This window comes from Cladophialophora yegresii (genome assembly GCF_000585515.1).
Source record: "Cladophialophora yegresii CBS 114405 chromosome Unknown aczIN-supercont1.4, whole genome shotgun sequence".
Classification (NCBI taxonomy): Eukaryota; Fungi; Ascomycota; class Eurotiomycetes; order Chaetothyriales; family Herpotrichiellaceae; genus Cladophialophora; species Cladophialophora yegresii.
The window spans coordinates 3,654,074-3,676,275 of NW_006913048.1; the positions used below are offsets into that span (position 1 = coordinate 3,654,074).

The following is a 22,202-nucleotide window of genomic DNA, read 5'->3' on the forward strand; positions in this document are numbered from 1 at the left end:
CATGCTGCTAGCTCGTCTGCATTCGATCAGCAATCACTCAAGAACGGGAAGACAAAGTGCCTCTCACTCATTGTAGGCATAGATGCCAATAGCATCAGGAATCACGGGCCTTGTGTGCGTTACGTCCATCGAGGTACATCTATCCCACATGTCTCCATGCGATCGTGTCAGAAGATCTTTTTCACGAGCCACTGTAATTTGGGTCTCTGGTGGCTGTCCGCGCGGATGCATCTTCCTTTCCGAGTTCCTTTCTTCGTGCATTGCACCTCAAGCCCTTTCGACTCGCTTCTGGTCCTTACATCGAACTCCCTTGGTCGCTGGCATAATCAATGGCTTCGTGCGCTACTCCGGGTTTGTGATTCTCACTGGCTTCACGAAAGTGAAAGCGCCTCATCCTGTGCTCATTGTAACATCCTTTCGTTGTTGCCACGATGGCCTTCCTGAATCATATCCCCTGGCGACATAAGGGTATATCTCGGCAGGCCACCTGGACCCAACGGCGAACGGTGGCATTCAGGCAGCACACATCGAGCTTCTGCTAGGGAGATTTTGCACCTCTGCAACCTCGAAAAAGTCGGCACGGTATGCCACCACCAATTGCCCCTGGAATCATCTGACTGATGCGGGAGGACCCATATTCGTTCTCTTCGCAGCTGGCAGCCCCGGTACCTTGAACCCGCCTTCTGACTTTGCAGCATTCACTTGGGTGAACGTGCCAGTGGAGAAGTATCCAGCACCCTCAGCTTCACGCTTCCTCTTGAGTTCAGCCTGCAACTTGGGATCGACCAACTCGAGCCCCTGAACAGGAGTGAAGGCAATCGAACTTGCTGTGCCGGCCCCGACACCGCTCGTACGAAGGCCTTGGGCTCTCAACGCGGTGACATTTCCTGCAGCGCCAAAGCCTCGCAATGATGTGGCCGTGCCGCTGTTCAGACTGGTCGCTGTACCGCCAACGCCCCAGCCGGGATTTTTCTTACTCAATTTGGCCATCGTACGACGGTCAATTTGCGTGGCACGTATGCGACCATCGTTTTGTGCACCGATCATGCCAAGTCCTATCGTCTCTTCGCCAGTGCCATAGCCCACTTCCCTTTCTTCCTTGCCGAATGCCATGCGGTTTTGTTGCTTTCGCAATTCAGTCATGGCTGTCGCTTCCTTGGCCTTGCGAGCCCTCCTCCCCCCACGCTTTCTGCTCGGCTTATCGTCTGGTGCGGGCAGAGCTTTGACGCCTCTGTTTGGTGGTGGTTCGGTCAACTTGTCCAACCGCCGTAAGCACTCGTTGAGGAGTTGTTCTCCCGTCGATCCATCGGGAGCTTGATGTACACTGTCCACTCGTGCGGCAAGAACTAGCTTGCCTGACACGATACGCATTGCCTGAACTCGAAGATCATTCGGAATTTCTTGTATGAGTGGTGAGTGGTAGAGGAAGCCTTGTTGTCGAATGCCAACGTTTGTAGCTAGCCCGCTCTGTTTCTGTTTTCTTGTGCCCATAGCCGGAATGTTGCGGTCAGGTGTCTTTGCCAGCCCTTTAAGACCACCAGCAAAATTGAGTAATTGAGCTGCCGTCAATGATCCAATCAGCGCGGTCAGGTTCGGCGCAAAGACATTCATGCGTGACTGAACATATTCGGTCAGAACTCTCTTGGCTCTGTCCAGCTTTATCGTCATCTCGCATGCACGCAATGTCGTTTCAAGTTCCTGCTCGCTCAGATCTTGACCTCTTGTCGTTGTACCTTCCACAGTAACAACCATCAAAGTAGGACCGTCTAGGATAGATCGGAGAGGGGTCCCGACTATGTTGTCCGATGACTCGGCTATGCGTTTTATATTGTCCAGCGGACCGTTCTTGATAATCGCCACCGTTTTCGCATAGTCAAGCGGGTTGGTGACGAGGGTTTCCAACTCGGGAAAGCAGGTTGAGTAATGGTCGCGGATGAACTTGTGGACAAGAATGATTTCGCTGTCGATCTGCGTGGAGAGGGAGTTGGACTGGGTGAGAAGGGCATATTCGGGGTTGTCCTCGACCGACCCAACTGTTGTTGTCCGTTGTTCCGGGGGTATGCTCTGGTAATGTGCTATTTTCTGTGGGATGACCGAACCGTTAGGGCTATATTCGTATTGTGTAAACGAACATGACTTTGGCAGCGGAACAGGAGAGAGCTTACCTCTAATACTGGCTCCAGCGTGTTCATCAAGCCGGCAACACTTCTCACATCACGAACACCTCCGAGTCGCATCTTCTCGACCTTGGCTTTTGTTTCCTCATTATCCTCGGCGGTTCCGAAGGCGCCTAATTCTCTAGCAGCGAGCTCTTCATCGACATCTTCCATCTCTTCTTCATCTTCATCACGCCCTGGATCTGGGCTAGGATGACGCGCGTGCTCGCCGTCCGCTGCTTCGCCATCCTGAAAACCGTTTTCTTGGTTGTCATTCTCGTCGCCGTCGTCGTCAAAGTCGTTGAGGAGTTCGTCAGCAAGTGTCGCCATTTCGGTTGACAGTTTCTCCCGAGTAAGTAGCGCGAATGGAATTATTCTCCAGCAGTGGGAGAGTGTAATGGATAATGTTGTGACACTTCATGTGAAGGGGACTAGACTGCGGAGTGCGAGGCTGCGGCAAAATTTCTCCGCAGCTGCAAGGCTGCCAACACGTTACACGATCAGGTCTGCAGTAAAACACGTGTCTGTGACGGAGCATTTCCCACGGATTTTTGGGCTTGAGTGATCACTGACTTGCTATTTTGTGCCTACTAGGACGTCACAGGCCGTAAAGTCGGCAAAGACGACCACGCTCTACCGAGAGTTCAGTTTGTTGTTTCTTCCTTTGAAAACCAATTCCTCCTCGTCGTTGCTCTCTTGATCAACCTCCGCACCAGGTGGCTGGACTTGTTGGACCTTTCCAAGGTTCCGATTATCATTTCCATGGCTCGGCTCTCCTTCTGTTCGATCCGCATCCCTTTCTTCGCTCCCAGTATCCAAAGAGCTCTCCGTGGTGAGTCCATACGTGCCTGCACCTGCCGCCTCTCCTTCACTTACTGCCACGGACTCGTCTCCTTCATCACCTGACAAATCCGCTCGGGCGCCCAGAAGGGATGCAAGAAGTTGATCCGTATCAAGTGGTACGCTAGACATTCCCGTAGTTGAGTCCGGGAGTCTGGCTCTTCTAGGCCGTCTTGACAGTATCTGGTCCTGCAAGTCTAAACGGATGCGTAAAAGCATGTTCTGGAGTATTCCAAAGGTGTGATGCTGCTGGGGCCGTACCTTAGGTCGGCCAGCGCCAAGTTCGATAGATGGAAGCGGAATCGGGGGAGCCCAGTTGATCCAGAGATTGCCATGGCATGCTCGAGGTATGAAACCGCCGGGATGGCATTGCATATAGAGGTTACAGCAGTAGCACGAGGGCTTGCTGCAGCCTATATATTTTTCGTCAGCGACAAAGTCAAGATTCTGAAAATGAAAGTGCTCCAAGACCAGTAACTCAGCGTGTGGACGAGGTCTAATGCTCTTGTAATCATCTCGAAACTTGCCCTCAATCCCTGCTATCGCGTCGAGCTCGGCGAGAGCTATCGTCAATTCCTGAGCCAGAGAAGGTTGGTAGCTAGGCACCAGGCGCCCGACAACATCAGCCATGTCAGTCGAAGCGTCAAAGTAGGGTAACGCGGCAGATCCATTCGGTGCAATAACCATGACTTGGGCGCCCTCGATGTACTGTGGGAACATTCTTGTACCAGAGACAAGGATCCGAATGGCTTTGTGCCACAAACCTAGTCGCCCAATGTAGTGGCGAATATCAGACCAGATGCCGCGTTGCGAGTGGATAGTGTGCCTTTGAGATAGTACTTCCATAAATCTGTGCTTTCGAAGGCCGTGAGCATAGGCACACAATTGATGAGGATCCGACTCTAGGGTTTCAAGCTGATCAAATTCCGCCATGATGAGCGTGTCTGCGCGGTTGTCAAACAATCATGGCAGTATACCCTAGGATGTCGTTGCTAGCACCCACCTTCAGGCGTGCGCGATCCCTTCATGCTCTTCTTCGCCCTTTTGAGTGCTTGAATTAGCCATCCGATGTAGGTCCGAATTCGGGCGCGGCTGAACTCAATGCACCGAAACAGAACCTCGCATTCACGTTCGTCGTCCGATCTGCCGACGGTATGCACATCGTTCAGGCGACCTAAGATCCAGCATACATGGTCACGCGCCTTGTTTCGGGAATTTGAGTTTGACGCAAGCCAAAAGATTGGGCGGTCGACGCGCTTCTCAACCGCGATCGCCGTGACAGTGTCCCCGCCCTTTTCGAAATCACAGAGAAATGCAAGCTGATCCAAAAAGTTGCGCCACCACTTTGATTGTTTGTCTAACCCAAGGTCGGAGGTGAGGTCGGGGCGGTGCGCCCCACGAGTCGGGTCCAGCGCACCGAGGAGGACCAGAGGTTCGTAGAAACGGCGGAGGAGTTTCCCATTGGCGTCAGGTTGAATGTGTCTGGGCATTGTTGCAGTACGTTGATACGTAGCCGCATCAAATTGTCCGCGTTTCGTGCTGAGCAACTAACACATGCTGTAAGAAAGCTCAGTACGACTACCCCGAGCACTGAGTCTTAGAAGTCGTTATCTCCTCAGAGCCTCACATGAAGCAAAGCAAGCCAGTGCGTTGGCACAAGATGATTAGTTAAATTCCTGGCACCGTCATTTCGTCCGATTCACATCGATTTGGTTGGCCCAGTTTGAGGGGATTGAAGAGATCCCTGCTACGCCTCCACTGTCTCGCTTGTCATCACATCGAACGTTTTCAAGAGCACATGTGCGCGCATCGACACTGTAGGGGGATTTCCAGCATCGTCTTCGCGTCCAGAGTTATGGCAGGAGTGGATCTTAGCTACCACGTAAAGTATGCCGACAAACATGCGAGTTTTCCATGTTCTTCACCATACCTGAAATTCTGGCAACAGATAAATCGTAGGCCTGGTACTCCGTAATTATGGCTCCGAATGAAGAGAGTCTCAAAACCCTCCGCTGGTCACAGACTCTGGTTGTCATCGATAACCCAGAACAAGAACGACCTTTGGATCATGATAAAGGCAACACCTCGTCAGGGTAGGTACCTTAGACTGAGGAGACTGAGGGATTGGATACTCGTAGGGCAAGGACGAAAGAGAGCAAAGGGCGGCGTGACCCATCTTCCAAAACAGGTTTACCGTGTTTTCCTCCGCCTCGGAAGCTTGGCAGAGTTTCTCCGCAGCTGCAGGCTTCCTTGTGATGCATCGGGAAACAAAAAGTTCACCAGTCGTCATTTGAGGCTCGACATTTTGCGCGCTGACTCTACCCAGATCAGTGGGCCATACCCTCTCTCTCTTGCTGCTGAGCGGCCTCAGCGCGCAAGTTTTCGGCCCAGCTCGACCTCCGTCGACCGAGACGCGCTCGCTGAACCAATTTCCCTCGATCTCAACTCAATCCTAACCATGGATTCTTCAAGAGGCCCTCCCAGGGTCAAAAACAAGGCCCCAGCGCCTCAGCAAATCTCAGCAGAGCAACTGTTGCGCGAAGCTGTTGACAGACAAGAGCCGGGTCTACAAGCACCGACACAACGCTTTGCCGATCTCGAAGAACTCCATGAATTTCAGGGCCGCAAGCGCAAGGAATTCGAGGACTATGTTCGGCGCAACAGGATTAATATGAACAACTGGATGCGATATGCGCAATGGGAGCTGGAGCAAAAGGAGTTTCGCCGTGCCCGCTCCATCTTCGAGCGAGCACTGGATGTCGACAGCACGAGTGTTGTGCTATGGATTCGCTATATCGAGGCCGAAATGAAGAACAGAAACATCAACCATGCGCGGAACCTTCTCGATAGGGCAGTCACAGTCCTTCCGCGAATCGACAAATTGTGGTACAAATATGTTTACATGGAGGAAACTCTCGGCAACATTCCTGGCACACGACAAGTTTTCGAGCGGTGGATGAGCTGGGAGCCTGACGAGGCTGCCTGGCTGGCATACATCAAGCTTGAGAAGAGATATGGCGAGTATGACCGGGCGAGGGCAATCTACGAACGCTTTACGATGGTCCACCCAGAACCGCGCAACTGGATTCGGTGGGCAAAGTTCGAAGAAGAGAACGGCACGAGCCAGCTGGTTCGGGATGTCTTCGGTGTTGCAATCGAGACACTGGGGGACGATTTCATGGATGAGAAACTGTTTATCGCATACGCACGCTACGAAGCCAAGTTGAAGGAGTACGAACGAGCGCGGTCCATTTACAAGTACGCCTTGGACCGACTGCCTCGCTCGCGCTCGATCGAACTGCACAAGTCGTATACTCAGTTTGAGAAGCAATACGGCAACCGAGAAGGAGTCGAGGATGTGATCCTGGCGAAGCGACGCGTCCAGTACGAGGAACAGGTAAAAAGCAACTCCCGAAATTACGACGCGTGGATCGACTTTGCCCGGTTGGAAGAGTCCGGGGGCGATGTTGAGCGGGTTCGAGATGTCTATGAAAGAGCCATCGCTCAAGTCCCGCCTTCGCAGGAGAAGCGGCATTGGCGCAGATACATCTACCTCTGGATTTTCTACGCCCTTTGGGAGGAAGTGACCAATAATGACGTGCAGCGAGCGAGACAGGTGTACCACGAATGCCTGAAATTGATACCGCACAAGAAGTGGACATTCGCCAAACTGTGGATCATGAAGGCCCAGTTCGAAATACGTCAAATGCAGCTTACGGCAGCAAGAAAAACGCTGGGTCAGGCCATCGGCATGTGCCCCAAAGACAAGTTGTTCCGGGCCTACGTGGACCTGGAGAAACAACTATTTGAATTTGCGCGGTGTCGTACACTCTTGGAGAAGCAGATCGAATGGAATCCCTCAAACAGTCAAGCATGGATTCAGTTTGCCGAGCTCGAGCGCGGTCTCGATGACCTGGAACGAGCACGCGCTATATTCGAGCTGGGCATTGAGCAGCCTACCCTTGACATGCCGGAGCTGGTGTGGAAGGCATATATCGACTTTGAGGAGTATGAGGAAGAATACAGTCGCGCTCGAGCCCTGTACGAGCGACTGTTGAAGAAGACAGACCACGTTAAAGTTTGGATCAACTATGCACGATTTGAAATCAACGTGCCGGATCCAAACGTGCCCGAGACGGACGAGAGTGAAGAGCAGCCTGTCAGTGAGGAGGCGAAGAGGCGAGCACGGGCAGTCTTTGAGCGCGCTCATGATCTATTCAAGTCTAAAGAGATGAAGGAAGAACGTGTGGACTTGTTGAATGCGTGGCGGTCGTTCGAGCAGGCACACGGGTCCGCTGAAGATATTGACAAGATTGAGAAACAGATGCCGCGCAGGGTCAAGAAGAGAAGGAAGATCGAAGAGGATCGGTTCGAGGAGTACATTGACTATGTCTTCCCCGCGGATGATGAGAGCGCGGCCAAGATGTCGAAACTGTTGCAGATGGCACATGCATGGAAGTCGAAACAGCAAGCGAATGGGGCTCTTGAGTGAGAGAGAGCCGGAGGAGGATTTGCTGCTGTGCTCCCTCGCTCCATACCTCGTACGCGGTATTGGGTCCTTAACTCCGTACGTTCTGTGTAAAGGTACAAAGTTCAGAGCCCACAGAACGTACCTATGTCATCGTGCAGCAAGTCCTGGATGCTCGGGTCAATGGACGTTGACCCTCTCCTTCAGTTCTTACTGGCTGTGACTGCGCTTTCCCAGATTAATTTCCCCAAGATAACCAAGATCTCATTTCCAGATGGAGTACTCCGTTGATGAGTACATGAGGTGACGCGGCAATATAGAGTCAATTATTGAACTTTAGCAATTCGGTCTTGCAATCCGTGTTGCAAGCAGGAGAACGTCTCACGGTGGAAAAATTCTCCCCCAGCAAGCTCGAGGTTGTCTCTCTCTGCAACCTCTATTCCCTTCGCTTGCCGTGTAGCGGCTTGGATGCGTCTGGTGCACCCTCGCGTCGAGCAGCTGGTGACGTATCTATCCCCCCTCATCCTCCTATTGGTGCGTCCCGCGTCGGGCTATTCCTCTTCCTGCTCCCACTGCCATTCCTGTTCCTGGAGCCCCTGGGGAGTCCCGAGCTCTGCCAGTGGTACCTGCAGACACCCCACCGGCCTAGCCCAAGCCAGCCAATTCTGTTCCGGCTAGCAAACGCCTATGAAACACAACGCCCAGAGATGCCTCCTGTTCCCGTCACGTAGGCGGCTGACTCGACAGCCATTGATCCAACGAATCGAGCTTTTGGCACTTTCCTGCTCTCGCCCGTGTGACAGTCGAGTCGGGTGACCCCGGGCGAGCAGGGTGCAATGCGATGCATGCAATTGTCTGGCCGCGTGGGTGAAGGCCACGGGTCATCAATTGGATTGCAAGCCATGCACCGACCCCGACGCGAGAGCACAAGCTAATCCCCTTTCCTCGGTGCATTTGCAGACTAGCCTATCCCGGGTCTCCTGCCCAATGACTCGTACCGACTACTGGGATACTGGCGTGCCTGGGGCAGCGGTAAGTGGCCTCGTCTGCTTGTTCTGCCCTTCGATAGCCTTCTTTTGCGCTTCTCTGCTTTCCGACTTTCCATGGCCAACGGCCGCAGTCACATTTCACGGACCACTCACCCACCGTCCAGCACCCATCACCCACCGCCCTGACCCGCCCACTTTCGACACCGCTCTATCCATCGTCACTTCTTCTCTTTCGCAGCCGTCACAGCGTATCATCGTCACCTACTGTGTCCTGTGTCCTGTGATAAATTCACCACCAAAAGATCAGCCTGGGATCAACATTGGGATCCTCTTCGCTTAAGGTTGAGAACAGATCGACATTACGCTTTGCTTCCCAAAACACTTTCCTGGGGTTCCACCGACCCACCCTGTCAGATCGCCGCTGTCGTTCCCACCGCCAAAACACTGCTGTCACTCTGCGCCTGTCTCTACAGCACCGACGCGACTTTGCGGTTCCTCTGCAGCTCGACCGACTAGAACACAGACACCACAACGCCGCTTCACGCTGCAGCTCTCGCGATCGTATCTTCCGTAGCGTCCCTCCCAGAAAGAACCACGGCCGTTCACATCGTGGCTACTCTCACGCCGAGCTTAGCCTCAACACCGCAACATCCTGCCTGAAGCTGTTTAACTCTCTGCCTCATCCTGCGACCACTTGCGCTTTGCTCGATCCTAGACTGAGCCGATTCTCGAAGTGCTGCGGTGGCTCCGCGACCGAGGGCTACTGTTGTTTCCCTGGGCCGTTTGGAGGCCGCAAAGCGGGTTTCCCAAGCTTGGCTAAAGGATGCAATTGACATCCTGACAAGGACGTCCACCTGGTATTGGTGCTGAGACGGCCTGTTGGAGATGTCCGCGCCGAAACCTCCTGTTGCTTTCAAGGACCACTGCTCCATCATCCACGATGGAGTCATCTATGTCTATTCACCCGACGCGTTTCAGACTTTGGAGTTGAAGGAAGGCGCAAAGTGGAAAGAGCAGGCGAATGGAGTATCGGTGACAGGAGCCGTGTGTGTCAAGGGAGGTGTCGATGGGGACAATTCGAAAGCGGCTCTGTACGTCGTCGGTGGTGCTACGAATGCGTCAACAACAGATTACACTGGGCTGCAGCGCTACTCAATCCAGGACAAGTCGTGGCAGACTGTTGTGCCCGTCGTCAACGTCACCCAGAATCGCTTGAACCATGGGGCAGCATATCTGGAATCATCGTCCACTCTCGTGGTCTATGGAGGATCCCAAAATGGTGATTCGGGGCCGTCTTCTGAGACCTTCACTGTCGGGCTGTACCCGCCATATACGGTGCTTGCATACAGTTCCATTGCACCCCCGACGGCCAGTCCTTTCATGCTACCATACAGCCAGGACCGCACCCTGATGGTCGGTGGCAGCTCGTTCAACGACAAGACCTTTACTTTCGACCCTACAAATGGATGGCTGGATCTCGGATTGACATTACCAGCTCCACTACCGGATCGCTCAGCTGCGCAATGTGCTCTTTTCACCCTTCCAGACGGTAGTGTGATTCTTCAGACATTTAATCTGGGCCAGACACCGACGACAGTGACAACAAACGTCCTACAGAACCCTGGCGGTGCCCCCGCATCCTTTGGCCAAACCGCTGGAGGGAGTAGCGCAATGCCGAGTGCATCCTCTGCACCCATACCGGCTTCGAAATCGAGAAGGCAGACATCGCTTGGAACTTACCCAACCTATAACGATACCCTTGCGCCCTCCACACGCCGAACAGGGACCAGCCTGGCACAAGGTGAGGACGGACTCGTGGCTCTAATAGGAGGTAACGATGACGACCCGCTGCTTTTCTTCAATCAATCCGGCAACGGTTGGATAGCGGCGTCTCAGCTTCTCGGGACGCAGCAGGTCCCTTTAGCTACTCCATCATCAACCGTACCTCCCGCCACTTCTACTGCATCAACTACTCCTGCTGTGTCGAGTCCTTCGGGCAGCAAGACACAAGGTCTCACTGTCCTCGGAGCTGTACTGGGTGGTATCTGTGGGGCCCTGGCAATTCTGCTCCTTCTACTTCTGTGGCGCAGATCAAGCCGGAGGAAGCGCAGGGCCGAAGCCGACAAGGAGGAGGACTATCCGGACGACAAGAAGCGGGAAGCAGGATACAACTACGAAGAACGAGGCCTGGGACCGTTAGCCGCGGCTGGGCAGCCCATGGGGAGAAGTCCAGTTCCTTCTGCCTACATAGCAGAAGCGGACACCACTGGTATGTTGGGTGTGGCCCGACCAGACCCAGCTTCGCTGGTTCGCCGTGTCTCCTCCGATCGAATGAAGGCCGAGTATCGCGGATCAGGCATCGGCTTTGGACAGGCCCTTTTCAAGCGAGAAAAGGACAGAGAACAGCCCAAGCTTTCCATCTCCAAGCCCATGATGCCGATTCTCAATGACTACAAAGAACGTCCGAGCATTGAACTCGGCAAAGCAACACCTGTCGGCAGCCCTGGACCAGCTGTAGCCGTTCCATCACCAAAAGCTGCCGTGCTGACCAAAAAGCCATCCCAAAGGAAGACAGACGAAGGCTGGGGCAAGTACTTCCAGGCTGATCGGCCATCCCCAAACAGGGCGACATTCTTGACGAGGAGTTCCGGGCAAAAGAGCGGCTTCTGGCCCGGGTCGGGTAATCCTGAAAACGCCACCACCAGATCTCCCAAGTTCATGCTTCGAGACAGCATCGGTAACCCCCTGGAAGCGCAAAATGTCGCCGCGGGCAGTCCTAGCCTTGAACGTGGGCCCTCAAACCTGCAGTCGAGAGGTTTGCAGTCCGTACAAGGTATGACCGGGCACATCTCCCGTGCAAGCTCGGTGAGGACAGATAACACCACGGATGACGACTACGAAGATGATCAGGTCTTCGAAGGGGCCTTCTCAAGCGGCGTTCCCACCAGTGTGCAGGACACGGCATGGACGCCTGTAGGCAACACGTGGTCCGGTCCAACCGAACGACCGTTACATCCTCCGAGCAGTTACCTCGCAGCTCAACAAGCTCAACGCGGGCTGGGGATTCCGCAGACTCGACCCCCGCTGACAGCAGGCTCGGCCGAAACGAGCAACACAACTGACACGCAGACCTCCTCGATCCCTTCCTTCCCGATGCCCAATTCGATCCGCTCTGTCCAACCCAGCGGCACCATGAGAACACACACAGCCGATTCACCCACGTTCCACCAACAAGCAACACGAACACCGTTCACTGAACCACGGCAAGAAACCGACTACTTCGGCCACACTCGTAAGCCGAGCACAGGTCGACAGCAACCAGAGAACACCAGAAATGTTAACACGGACATGTCATGGCTCAATCTTGGCACCCCGAGCGAGAATCAGAGAGAAATGTACGTGGAGACGCATCAAGAGAGCAGCGGGGGCAGTCGGTGACTATCTTCCCGGTTCTCACGAGTCTTGTATCAATTCCTGCTCGACGATGTAGCGCGGAAGCCGCCCGGCAGTACCGCCTCTCGCTCGGGCAAGGTTGACGATAGAGGATCCGTCGAGGGCCACGGTGGGGAAACCGACATTGCTAAGCAGCGGAGTCTATTCAGGACGAAGAGCATGCCCAAGAACGGGACCCAGTTCCCTCTGCAGGCCGTGGGTACCAGAAAACGGGGCGCGGCGGGAATGGAGCGTGTGGACGAGGAAACCACGCCGGTCGAGTACGGGGTTGAAAGTCCGACGATCCCGCCGCCCGTTGCGTTTGCGCCGATAAGGAGAGGGAGCATGAATAGTGAGAGTACCACAGGAAGGGGCAGTAAGAGGCTTACTATGTAAGCCCGGAATGGAGTGGTGATGACACAGCGAATCGGGGAAAGAGGAGAGAAGAGAGAAAGAGCGAAAGCGATCAGCCCGGATGATCGGTCTTCTAACTAACTAACTACCCTACCGACCTACCACAGGATTTCTTACGACTATTGATGCGGGGATTTCAGGCCTGAATATCTACGAATGTGTGTGTGTCTCTCTCTATCTCTGTACGATAATCATCCAGCTACTAGTCTTGTACCTTGGACACTGCCACAAGGTGCAAGGTAGCCAAGGCTCTCTGGGGCGGACAGGGAGAAATAATGGTAATGATTTCGTCTTGTAGAGTACGAATGAATGTACAGATTCCTACCGAGTACTTTTCCACACCATGGCCTTGCCCGCTTTGCAGTCTGTGTCCGGTAGGTGGACAGCTCAGTCAATGCTTGAGGACTTCGTAACACCGGGCCTTCTTGTGTGAGAGGCAACATGGGCTACAATACCACGTGAGGCTCCCAACAGTCCAGGGCCACAAGGCGTGCATGACAAAGCCCAATGACGGCCATATAACGACTCCCAGCATCAGTGTACCCCGTATGAGACTTGTGGAAGTGCGTGGGTGGGTGGGTATGTGCGTGGTTGATCGGGCTCCCTCATGAAAGAGCTGGTAACGACCTCCCTTCGGCTCCCTCCACGAACGCTTGCGGAGCAAAGAATTGCGTACCTGGGACTTCGGATGAGGCCGTCAACGCATGAGATTTGTGGAAGTAAGTAAAGTGAGTGGATGGGTTGATGGTTGAGCTCCCCTCATGAAAGAGCTGGTATTGTAAGGGCCCTCCCTTGCGCTCCCTCCACGAACGCTTGCGGAGTACATGATTGTATGATTAAGACTTCAGATGACGCCGTGCCTGGCCGTGCAAGCGTGCGTACTGTGTATGCGTGGTATGATGCTCTGCTACAGTAGTACGGAGTTCGCGGGACGCTCTGTATGCGCGACAAGCTTCCCCCGTCATTCCTTCTCTGCTGGGCAGCGCCGTGCCGCGCGTCGTCTCGACTCGTGCTGTGTTGTTGTACAGGACTCCGCCGCCCTTACCTGTGGATTCACAACCAGCTACATACTCCGTCTATCTATGGAGTCGTCGGATAAAACACGCCATGTAGTCCCTCGCCGCTCTACACAGCCAATACAGCGATGCATACTCCGTACAATGCGATCTGAATTTAAATAGGATACGCTCCAGACAGGCTAGGTAACTTCGTAACGAGTGACGGGTGAGTGCCGCCGCTCCTATGTTGCGTTCGTGAGTGAGCACTGGACTTCGTTTAACGACTTCATGGACAGACTGTAATACAGAGCACCCCTGCCGTTCGATTCGCAACCAGATATGTAGTATGATCTTCAGCCCCGGTCCGCTCCCCTCCCCCTCCCTCTTCCTCTTGCACCTCTCGGCCCGCCGCCCTTCCCCCGTGGCGGACCCCTACTCTTCAACCTCTCTGGCAATTCCTTGACAACTCCCCCACCGTGGCTATAAAGCAAGCCGACCCCTTCCTTGACTTCTACGGCCGCGAGGAAGTATTTCGTCGGCACGATCTTCTCTGCGGCGACCCCTGCCGCTTCACTTCCGGTAGATGAGGCAGAGGCTATCCCAATCCCATCTGTGAGGATGACCCCGTTCTCGCTCCGCCACCATTTCATTTCTTGCTCGTCGGTCAACGCGCGGCGGATGTCGATGTAGATCAGGATCTGGGCGTCGTGGCGCATGCCGGAGATTACTTTGTTCTTGCCTAGTAGGTCGGGTAGATTTTTGTGACTGTGACCGTGATTGGAAGTGTGATTGTTTTGGTGCTGGTTAGGAGGTTGAGTGTTGTCTTTATTGCTGTCGCTGCTGCTGTTGATGCCGTGATCTTGATGACTGGTGCTATCGTTGACACCGTCGTCACCATTAGCCCGAGGAGCTCTGCTGCCGTCTTCACCAAGAGCGGCGTCCGATACGGACGATACGGGGACTGCCGCTTCGGGCCAAACCTCCTGCAGACTTGGCCCGCTCGCGAAGTGGACGTGGTTCCGTCTCATGCTCTTCAGGCCCCCGCTCCGCAAAATCTCCTCCCACGCGCCGTAGAAGGTGCCATGGACGACCGTGTCGGGAACACTGGCGGGGTCGTCGAGCGATATGGGCGTGAGGAGGCCCTCCGCCTCGATGGTCTTCATGCTGTGTCCTTGCGTCGCGCGGATGAAGAACCGCGATAGATCCAGGTCTGAGAGGGGCGTGGCTTCAAACCGCGAAATGGCGTGCTGAGTTGTGGTTTCAACTTGTCCTTCGGTTTCTGGTTCGGGTTCGCCGTCGCGTCCTTGCTCGTTTGCATCGCCAGGCGGCGGCGACGGCGGCACCACCTCATCCTTTGTGACAGGACCGACAAACCTCAACGCAAACCTCTTCTTCTCGTTCTCTTGAACGACTTCGACGACCTCCGCAAAACTGACAGGGGGTTTCATGCTGCGCAATCTGTGCCAAGCCAGAAGATGATCCACGCGCACATAGCCGTGGTTGTCGATGGGGATCCGCTCCTCCACGGCAGCGTGACGGAGGAGGCGAGATAGGGCCTTGGAGACGAGGACGGAGCGTGGTTGCGGGCCGCCGTGGCCGCCTCTGCCACCGCGAGGCATGGTGAACTGGGACGTAGTGCAAAGTTTTCCTTCCCGCAAGCTTGGCCGCGCAAGTGCAAGTGCTCGAAAAGATGTGAAGCGCCAAGGATGGCAAAAAGGTGGTTTGCCGAACTGGATATGTGCTGGAAACCTCCGTAGGGCTGCGAGGGAATCTATGATCACTGGTGCCACCGTGCCCCGGTGACTCACCAGTGAGTGAATGGTGGCTGATGGTCAATTCGGCTTTTCTTTCGCGCCAGGCCAGGCATGTCAAGATCTGATAGGTAGCTATTTTCAGTGGCTTTCCGCGTAGTCTATACTGTGTATGCCCTGCGCACAGCTCAGAGGCGTAGCTAGATCCAGGACACTCTCTGCTTGCTCCCTCGGTGCTTTTTCCCCTGAGGATATTGAGTACGTCACAGCAAGGCTGAGCTTATCGATAACCGAACCACATTTAGCGTGTTTTCACAGCCTCGTGTGCAGGCGTGCCAGGGAGGCATAAATACAATTGCGCTCCAAAGCTCGTTGGCTGCTGGCCGTGATAGGATTGATGTACAAATGATCAACTTTGGGGCTCCGGCGTTATACGGAAAGGGCTGCCAAAGAAGTGCTTCCATAAGTAGATACTATCTCAGGTGGCGAACTGATAAGCCGGCACCGAGTTAAGACGGATTCTCCCAAGGAGATAGGTACATCGGCTGTAGATACTTCAAATATTGTCACTTTGAATCCGCCTCCTGCCAAAGCTTGAACACTGCGGCCTTCCATCTCCAGTCCCGCTACTTCACCGCCTTTGACCGGATAGATTTGCATGATGGCTGTTGACGCTTGTGAAGCCAATGGCCACGGCGGCGGACCGCTCCCATATATTCGATAATACTCAAGAAAATTCGTCATGGACGCCGGCCAAAGTACAAAAAATGCAGGGTATAATTTAAATGTAAGGACCTTGTGACTCCAGAATCTGCTTGCAGGACTTTTGGATCCCTTCACCATTAAACGCCCGGTCAAGTATGCCGCCAATTCGAAGAGATACCAACAACAAAGCAGAGCCTGACAATGTCGTCGTTCGCTAGGTTAGAAATTTTGGGCAATCCCGCCCTGGGCCTGTGGGAATGTCGGCGCTCGCTCGATGCGAGTGTTTCGCCTTGCTTGGTTGTCACGTATAACAGGCTGACTTCCAGCACCACCGTATGAGCCATCGCCATAAGGACCATGGCTAGCGTTCGCGTCATTGTATATGTTATAAGGTACTTCCTCCTGGGAATATGGTCCAGGCATTTGGGGTGCATCTGAGGAGGCTTCGGAGTGGTGGCCAGAGGAGTAGGCGGAAGAAGCATTGGATGGTCCGCGGCGGATGTCTCCTGCTCCGCTACGGTGTCTGTGCAGTCCTCCCACGCCAGCCCCCAGTGCTGCAACACCGTCACCACTTTCGGGGTGGCCATTCATCAAGGGAGCCTCGGAATAACGATCCGACGCGGTGTTGGGCGAGGCTCCTGCGCCATAACCGCCTGGTTGACTGCTGCTTTCTGACAAGGCTGCACCACCGGTGCCGAAGCCATTAGAACCAAGAGTAGTGGAGGCTTTTCGGTTCGATGAAGTGGCTCCCCATCCACGATATCCACTGTTGTCATCGGGCCCTTCGGAGACGTTGTCCGCGTACCCGGCCACAGCTGCTAGTGTCGGGTCGCTGTTGGGGTTGAAACCATATTCCGCCATCTCGCTCTTGCGCAGCTCTTCCGCGTCCTTCCTGGCTTTCCTCTTTCTCCACAAGAAGAATCCGATCAAAAAGGCCGCGGCAATTGCCACGATAGGGATGACGACGGCTATTGCAATCTTTCCTCCTGAACCCAAGCCACCTGAAGCATTCGAGCCGCCCGAGGCACTTAATGCTGATGGTGTGGCAGTTGTACTCGACGAAGTGGACGTTGTTTGGTCTGTTGCGGTATCGGAAGCGGTTTCTTGGGAAAACGTCGATGTGACGACAATGACAGAGGGAGTGGGGGTCGTCGGAGCTTCGGGCGGGACTGATGGTGTTTGTGTAATGGTTGCTGTAACCTCAACAACACTGGGACTGGAAGTGGGCGTGGTTGTGGGAGGAACGAATGTGGTCGAAGGAGGAATGGAAGTGACGGAAGTAATCGTAGTCGGAGGTGTAGAAGACGTCTCGGGCGTCGAAGTCGTGTCGGACCCTGTGACGGTGATTGTCGTTGAGAAGGAAGTGGTAACGCTGGTCAGCGTGGTGCCTATCGTCGTCAGGCTGACCGAGTCGATCAAGATTACACTTGTATCGGTCGACATTGTGAGTCGGGACTATAGAGGTTGGCAGAGGGCACACAGATGCTTGCCGCAGCAAGCGGTCAGAACCAGGACGCCAGCAACGAAGGAGATCGCGACGTGGATTCGGAGGGCTCCCAAGTATTAACGACACATTGGATCGGACCAATCGATTCCTTCCTGACGACGGGCTCTCGTAGTGCTGTAAGCGTACGAAGGAAAGATCGAGGATGGAAGGGAAGTCGGATTCGATGTCACCGCGTGGTGTGCGTGGATGGGTCAGGCTGTGTCAGGACGCGAACTCTGTGTGATCCTTGCGTCCGCTTGGTCCAATGGCAGCAGCTTGAAATACGATCAGTCTAAAGATATGTCCGGCTCAACAGCTGGATCCGAGAACGTGCGTCGACGAGGTATACAATATACAGGTAACAGGCGACAGCCGCGCTGGCGGAGGTTGTACTGGAGGGCGAGATCTAGATGAATCACGCCGGAGCGGTGGCAAGCGAAGAGACAGAGCTGGGAAGGATGGTACAGCAGGAGAGGACGGAGATTGTGGCATTGCAACAACTACGGCTGCAGGTGTGGGTAGCATTTAAAATTGCAATTGGCGGCTTTCATTTGCCCTGCGCCGTTTGGGCTAGAGCCGTCGCAGCCGTTGCAATGCTCCTGCCAGATTTAGGCTCTGGCGGACGCCTCCAGGGCCCCCGATGGCCCCTCACCCGAGATTTCCAGGCGTGTCACCCAATTCGAGAAAACTTGGCACCACGCCGTCTTGGAAGAGGGAAAGAAGATGATGGCTGTCAATGATAATCATCCGACGGAAGACGCTAAGAGATGAATGATCGACGCCGAGGCCGGACACAGAAGTCGACGACGTCAACCTCGAAGACGGTCGGCAACCTGCTTTACGGTAAGCTGCAGCTTCGGTACCGTCATGATTATGAGATGCCTGCGCCGGTAACCGTAACCTTTGTGTCCCGCCTCCGACGCGGATTTGAGACCGCTACCGTTGGGAGGAAAATCCAGGCCGGTTCAACCATAATCGTGGTACACAGGTCGCACCGAAGCGAGGGATCTGTACCACACCAGCACCAGCATCATGGACAGTTGTCCTGCAAGGAGCCGGCCACCTCTGAAGCATCTGTCACTCTTGTCGATTCAGCTGCACGGCTTCCCGCCCGTGTTTCCCCAGATCAGATGTGCCGCGCTGTCTAGGTTTCTACTAGCCTGCTGCAGGTGCCCAACTGTCCAGTAGCATGTGTGACATGATCCGTTCGTAAATGCTGCATTATGCACGTCGCATGCGAGAGTCGGAAGGAGCAAAGCCCAGACACATCGGCAACGTAGTCGAGAGCAGCTCCGCTCACTCCAAGTGTGCATATACACGAACAGCAGATCCACGGACATACCGCGGGCGACGCTGAACCGATCTCTATTTTCAAACGCTCCCAGTCATATTGTACATTCGATGTTTTCGTTGAGAGTAACCCGACGCTCTCAGGCTTTCAGATGACATACTCCGTATGTCTCAGTACATCTATGAGCAGAAGCCTTACCGGCCTGAACGCCGTCCGCTATGCTCGAAAGCTCCCTGCAGTGGGCAGTACCATGGTAATGAATATGTAGATACATCGTGTCCAGTCAAGGCTATCATCGATTCAAATCCCACTGTGGCCTCAAAGCCGCCGCAAGCTCGTCCCTAGTGCCTGCTACCTCCTTGGGGATCCGGCTGACACGGTAAGCACCGGTGCGAATGTTGCGCGCGTGTATGGCTGAGATTCCTGAACGATTGCTGCGAATACTTCCAGCATCACTGGCGGTATCATTCGTTCTGAGTCGCCCCGGGGGTGCGAAATCTAATGCAGTAAACGTAGCCGACTTGCGCAGTTGATGACTACAGATGTCGTTAGCTAGCAAGACTGGTTCATATCGGAAATGAGACTTACGGGCTTGGTATGACAGCCAGATCATCAAACGAGGACACTAGCGGGATATGCGCTCTTACTGATGGAGAATAAGGCCTCAATCCTCCTCGAAGGCTGTCGGGAGTACCAGCTCTCTGATTATGGTATTTCTTGGGCGGCGCAAAATCGATGGGCAAGAAAGTGTCTTCTTTGAGTTTGTGTGGTGTTGGTAAGAGGTTGAGTGCTGCCGGCGGCGGCAGTTTCTTTGGCGGCGGCATCCGAGGTCCGCCATACCGACTAGACGCGGATGAGAATGCTCTTGGACCGGTCTGGTAGCTTCCATTGGATATTGTGGCCCGATGTCTGCCATAGGTGCCAGCTTGTGACATCCCACGAGGCGCATGGTAGGCCGCTTGATCATGGTAGCCTTCGGGGAAGTGACCTTGGTGATGATTGCCATGGTATCCTTCAGAACCATCGTAATATTGTGCTTGTTGGCTATGATTCACATTCTTGCTGTCATCGAAGTACTCCTTGTAGAAAGACCGGATTCGGTTTGCGCGGTCCTCCGGGTTCTCAGAAGGATCATCAGGAGGCAAAGGTCGCAGACCCATCATGGACCGACGGGGATCATGACCCCACTGCTCTTGATGATCATAGTAATCTTGATAGTCCTGATCGTCGTAGTACTGCTGGTCGTAATCACCATATGCTTCGTAGTCATCGTAGTAGTCCTCTTCCTCAACTTGAGTGTGAGCGTGGCCTTGCGGTGTGTGGTGTTGTTGATCGCTTTGGTGCAGCCCGAGATCAGTAGAAGGGGCGTTAGAGTGCTGAGGTGTACTCTGGGACGTAATGGGTGCTATTTGACGAGGCTTCTCTGTCTGGATGGCCTGCTGCTTCTGACCTTGTGAGTCAATGAAACTAAGTTGAGGCAACCGCGGCTGGCGATCCTCAGACAGAGTCACCGTGACAGTGGGGCCGGAAGACATCTGATCATGAGCAGAATCTGCTGACAGGAGGGGGACTGGCGGAGCGTTCTTATTGAGAACAGGCGGAGGCGGCTGGACGTGAACAACCGGAGTGTCAACGTTGACTTCATTCACAGAGGTACTGGGCTCCTTCTTGTCCGAGTCCTCTTTCGTTAAAGGCGTGCCTCCGCTGATGAACTGCCCAAGATAATTGTTGCTAGCTCGTAGAGCGTTGATCGCACCGATACTACTCGTTGTGCTGACCACAGAGTCACGCGCAGCCTCAGGTACTGTGGGGGCGAGCAGGTTGTTGCTTTTGCCTGGCGGTACAGGATTGCGACTGCCAGAAATCGAATCTGTTGGAGTAGCTCGGCCAGAAGGTGGTGCTCCGTTTGCTAGTAGACTCTGCTTCGAGTCCGATGGAAATCGACGGGTGGAAGAGCCGGTGAAGCTTGATGAATCGTCGTGCGGACTTCTCAGGCTGGAAGGCGGCCGAATGGAACCATCGTCAGGAATGAAATCGGTTGCGCGGTACTTATCGTCGCCGGTATTCAAGCGGGATAGGGAGTGTAGCGACTCCCGGGAGTTCTGTAGCTCGGGGGGCAGAAGGTATGGATTGTGGGCTCCCATGTCCAGCGACAAGCCACGTCCTCGTCTGAGACCAACCTCCTTGCCCTCAGCCATCGACATCTCGGGAATATTCCTGCCCGTCCGCTTTTCACCTCCCTGCTTTGCGACCTCCAGGCCAAAATCCAGAGACTTGTGTCGGTCGTCGGCATCTTCACGTCTTAGTTTTCTCACATGCCGTCGATGCAAGTATATCAGCACCACCAATGCGATGCCCAGTGGGATCACCACACCTAATACGATGGGCAAAGTCGTGTCGGATCCACCCGAACCATAGTATTTCTCGCAGGCGCCCGAGTTATCGTTCTTCCCGCACGAGGTCGTGACAGCCGGAGTCGAGGATGTTGAAGATGCCTCGTCTCTGGCTACGAGCGAAGGTGCCCTTTCCACATAAAGACCTGTCAACCTCCAATCTGGGATGGGACCCGGACGTGCAAAGGGATTCCTTGCCTGGATCTGGGGTTCGTTCGTGGGGATGATCGGAGAGGACATGACATGAAAGTGAACGATGTTGCAGATGTCCTGCCTGGTGATGACGACGAGATGTGGAGGACAGGTTACTTTTAACAGGGCATTTCGGAGGAAAGTTCGGAGCGTAGAGTGTGTCGAGGGCAGAGCTGTCAACGAGCTCGTGTGTGGTGGCCGGTGTTCGGTCCAGACTGTGCACGGAATCAAGGGCGTGGACCAGTCCACACAGCAGCAAAAGGAGTGTGGTTGAAAGAACGACTAGGATTATGGATTCAAAAGAATGACTGTAGTTGGAAGAAACGAGTGACAAGGAGGTCGACCGAAGTTTGTGTTGTTTCCTCAGTGCATTGCAAAAGCTGCTGAAAGCAAACGGTCTGTCACAAAGGGGACGCATCTCGAAGTCACCGAGAAGGGCAGATGGTGCCAAGCCTTGATGCCGGGCTCGGGGTCACGGAACTTGATCCCAGTTCGCGGGATCCTCAGGCGCGTTTAGGCTTCACTAGGCTTCCCTAGGCTTCCCCTTTGGCGGTGGCTAGCCAGGGTCAAGCACTCGCCTTAGCGGCGCTAGTGAGGATGAATCTCGCGGCTGTGGCTCATCTGTGCAATCATGGACCTCTGTTGACCCCCACTGATCTCTGAACAGCGTCAAAGGATCAGCCGGTGGGCTTGGTTGGGCTTTGTGGCCGCCCTCGAGGCGTGTGCGGGTGGCTTGCGAGAGGCTTCACAGAGTACGGAGTACAGTCCTCACTCTCATGGATTGAGTCTGGGGAGGACACGCCCAAGTCCATTCTGTTCAGTAGGCTTTGGTTATGTCGCGCAGTATCAAGAGATGCTCTCGCCAAAGACTTACAGTAATCGGGACATTGGCCCTAAACACAGGTACAAGTGGAGGGAGCTCTAGCATCCGTTCATCTTCGAGCGTGACCGAAATGATTTTCCATGCGGCGTGCCGCACATCCCTGACATCAGCATGACAGTGATTGGAGCCAGTTCCATCTGCACTGCGGCCAGTCAATTTCCGCATCTCCCACGTTAGGCCTTCACTAAGCTCGCAGAGGTAAAG

General features: G+C 54.4%; 8 protein-coding genes across 8 annotated transcripts; 3 read left to right on the plus strand and 5 right to left on the minus strand.

The window, feature by feature from the left end:
- Positions 1–609: 609 nt before the first annotated feature.
- On the minus strand, positions 610–2,486 carry A1O7_06679 (uncharacterized protein; the record flags this gene model as incomplete). Its single annotated transcript, XM_007760680.1, has 2 exons — positions 610–2,082; positions 2,166–2,486. 2 exons carry the CDS (start codon positions 2,484–2,486, stop codon positions 610–612), a joined length of 1,794 nt encoding a protein of 597 aa, XP_007758870.1.
- A 303-nt stretch (positions 2,487–2,789) lies between these two features.
- Positions 2,790–4,486, minus strand: A1O7_06680 (uncharacterized protein; the record flags this gene model as incomplete). The annotated part of the gene is made up of 2 exons (XM_007760681.1): positions 2,790–3,940; positions 4,000–4,486. 2 exons carry the CDS (start codon positions 4,484–4,486, stop codon positions 2,790–2,792), a joined length of 1,638 nt encoding a protein of 545 aa, XP_007758871.1.
- A 968-nt stretch (positions 4,487–5,454) lies between these two features.
- A1O7_06681 (pre-mRNA-splicing factor clf1) lies at positions 5,455–7,488 on the plus strand (the record flags this gene model as incomplete). Its single annotated transcript, XM_007760682.1, has 1 exon — positions 5,455–7,488. The coding sequence occupies one exon, from the start codon at positions 5,455–5,457 to the stop codon at positions 7,486–7,488; it is 2,034 nt and encodes a 677-aa protein (XP_007758872.1).
- Positions 7,489–9,338: 1,850 nt separating this feature from the next.
- A1O7_06682 (uncharacterized protein) lies at positions 9,339–11,891 on the plus strand (the record flags this gene model as incomplete). The annotated part of the gene is made up of 1 exon (XM_007760683.1): positions 9,339–11,891. The coding sequence occupies one exon, from the start codon at positions 9,339–9,341 to the stop codon at positions 11,889–11,891; it is 2,553 nt and encodes an 850-aa protein (XP_007758873.1).
- A 174-nt stretch (positions 11,892–12,065) lies between these two features.
- A1O7_06683 (uncharacterized protein) lies at positions 12,066–12,281 on the plus strand (the record flags this gene model as incomplete). The annotated part of the gene is made up of 1 exon (XM_007760684.1): positions 12,066–12,281. The coding sequence occupies one exon, from the start codon at positions 12,066–12,068 to the stop codon at positions 12,279–12,281; it is 216 nt and encodes a 71-aa protein (XP_007758874.1).
- Positions 12,282–13,650: 1,369 nt separating this feature from the next.
- A1O7_06684 (uncharacterized protein) lies at positions 13,651–14,916 on the minus strand (the record flags this gene model as incomplete). Its single annotated transcript, XM_007760685.1, has 1 exon — positions 13,651–14,916. The coding sequence occupies one exon, from the start codon at positions 14,914–14,916 to the stop codon at positions 13,651–13,653; it is 1,266 nt and encodes a 421-aa protein (XP_007758875.1).
- Positions 14,917–15,972: 1,056 nt separating this feature from the next.
- On the minus strand, positions 15,973–17,196 carry A1O7_06685 (uncharacterized protein; the record flags this gene model as incomplete). The annotated part of the gene is made up of 1 exon (XM_007760686.1): positions 15,973–17,196. One exon carries the CDS (start codon positions 17,194–17,196, stop codon positions 15,973–15,975), a length of 1,224 nt encoding a protein of 407 aa, XP_007758876.1.
- A 1,626-nt stretch (positions 17,197–18,822) lies between these two features.
- Positions 18,823–21,163, minus strand: A1O7_06686 (uncharacterized protein; the record flags this gene model as incomplete). The annotated part of the gene is made up of 2 exons (XM_007760687.1): positions 18,823–19,066; positions 19,119–21,163. The coding sequence occupies 2 exons, from the start codon at positions 21,161–21,163 to the stop codon at positions 18,823–18,825; spliced, it is 2,289 nt and encodes a 762-aa protein (XP_007758877.1).
- Positions 21,164–22,202: the final 1,039 nt, after the last annotated feature.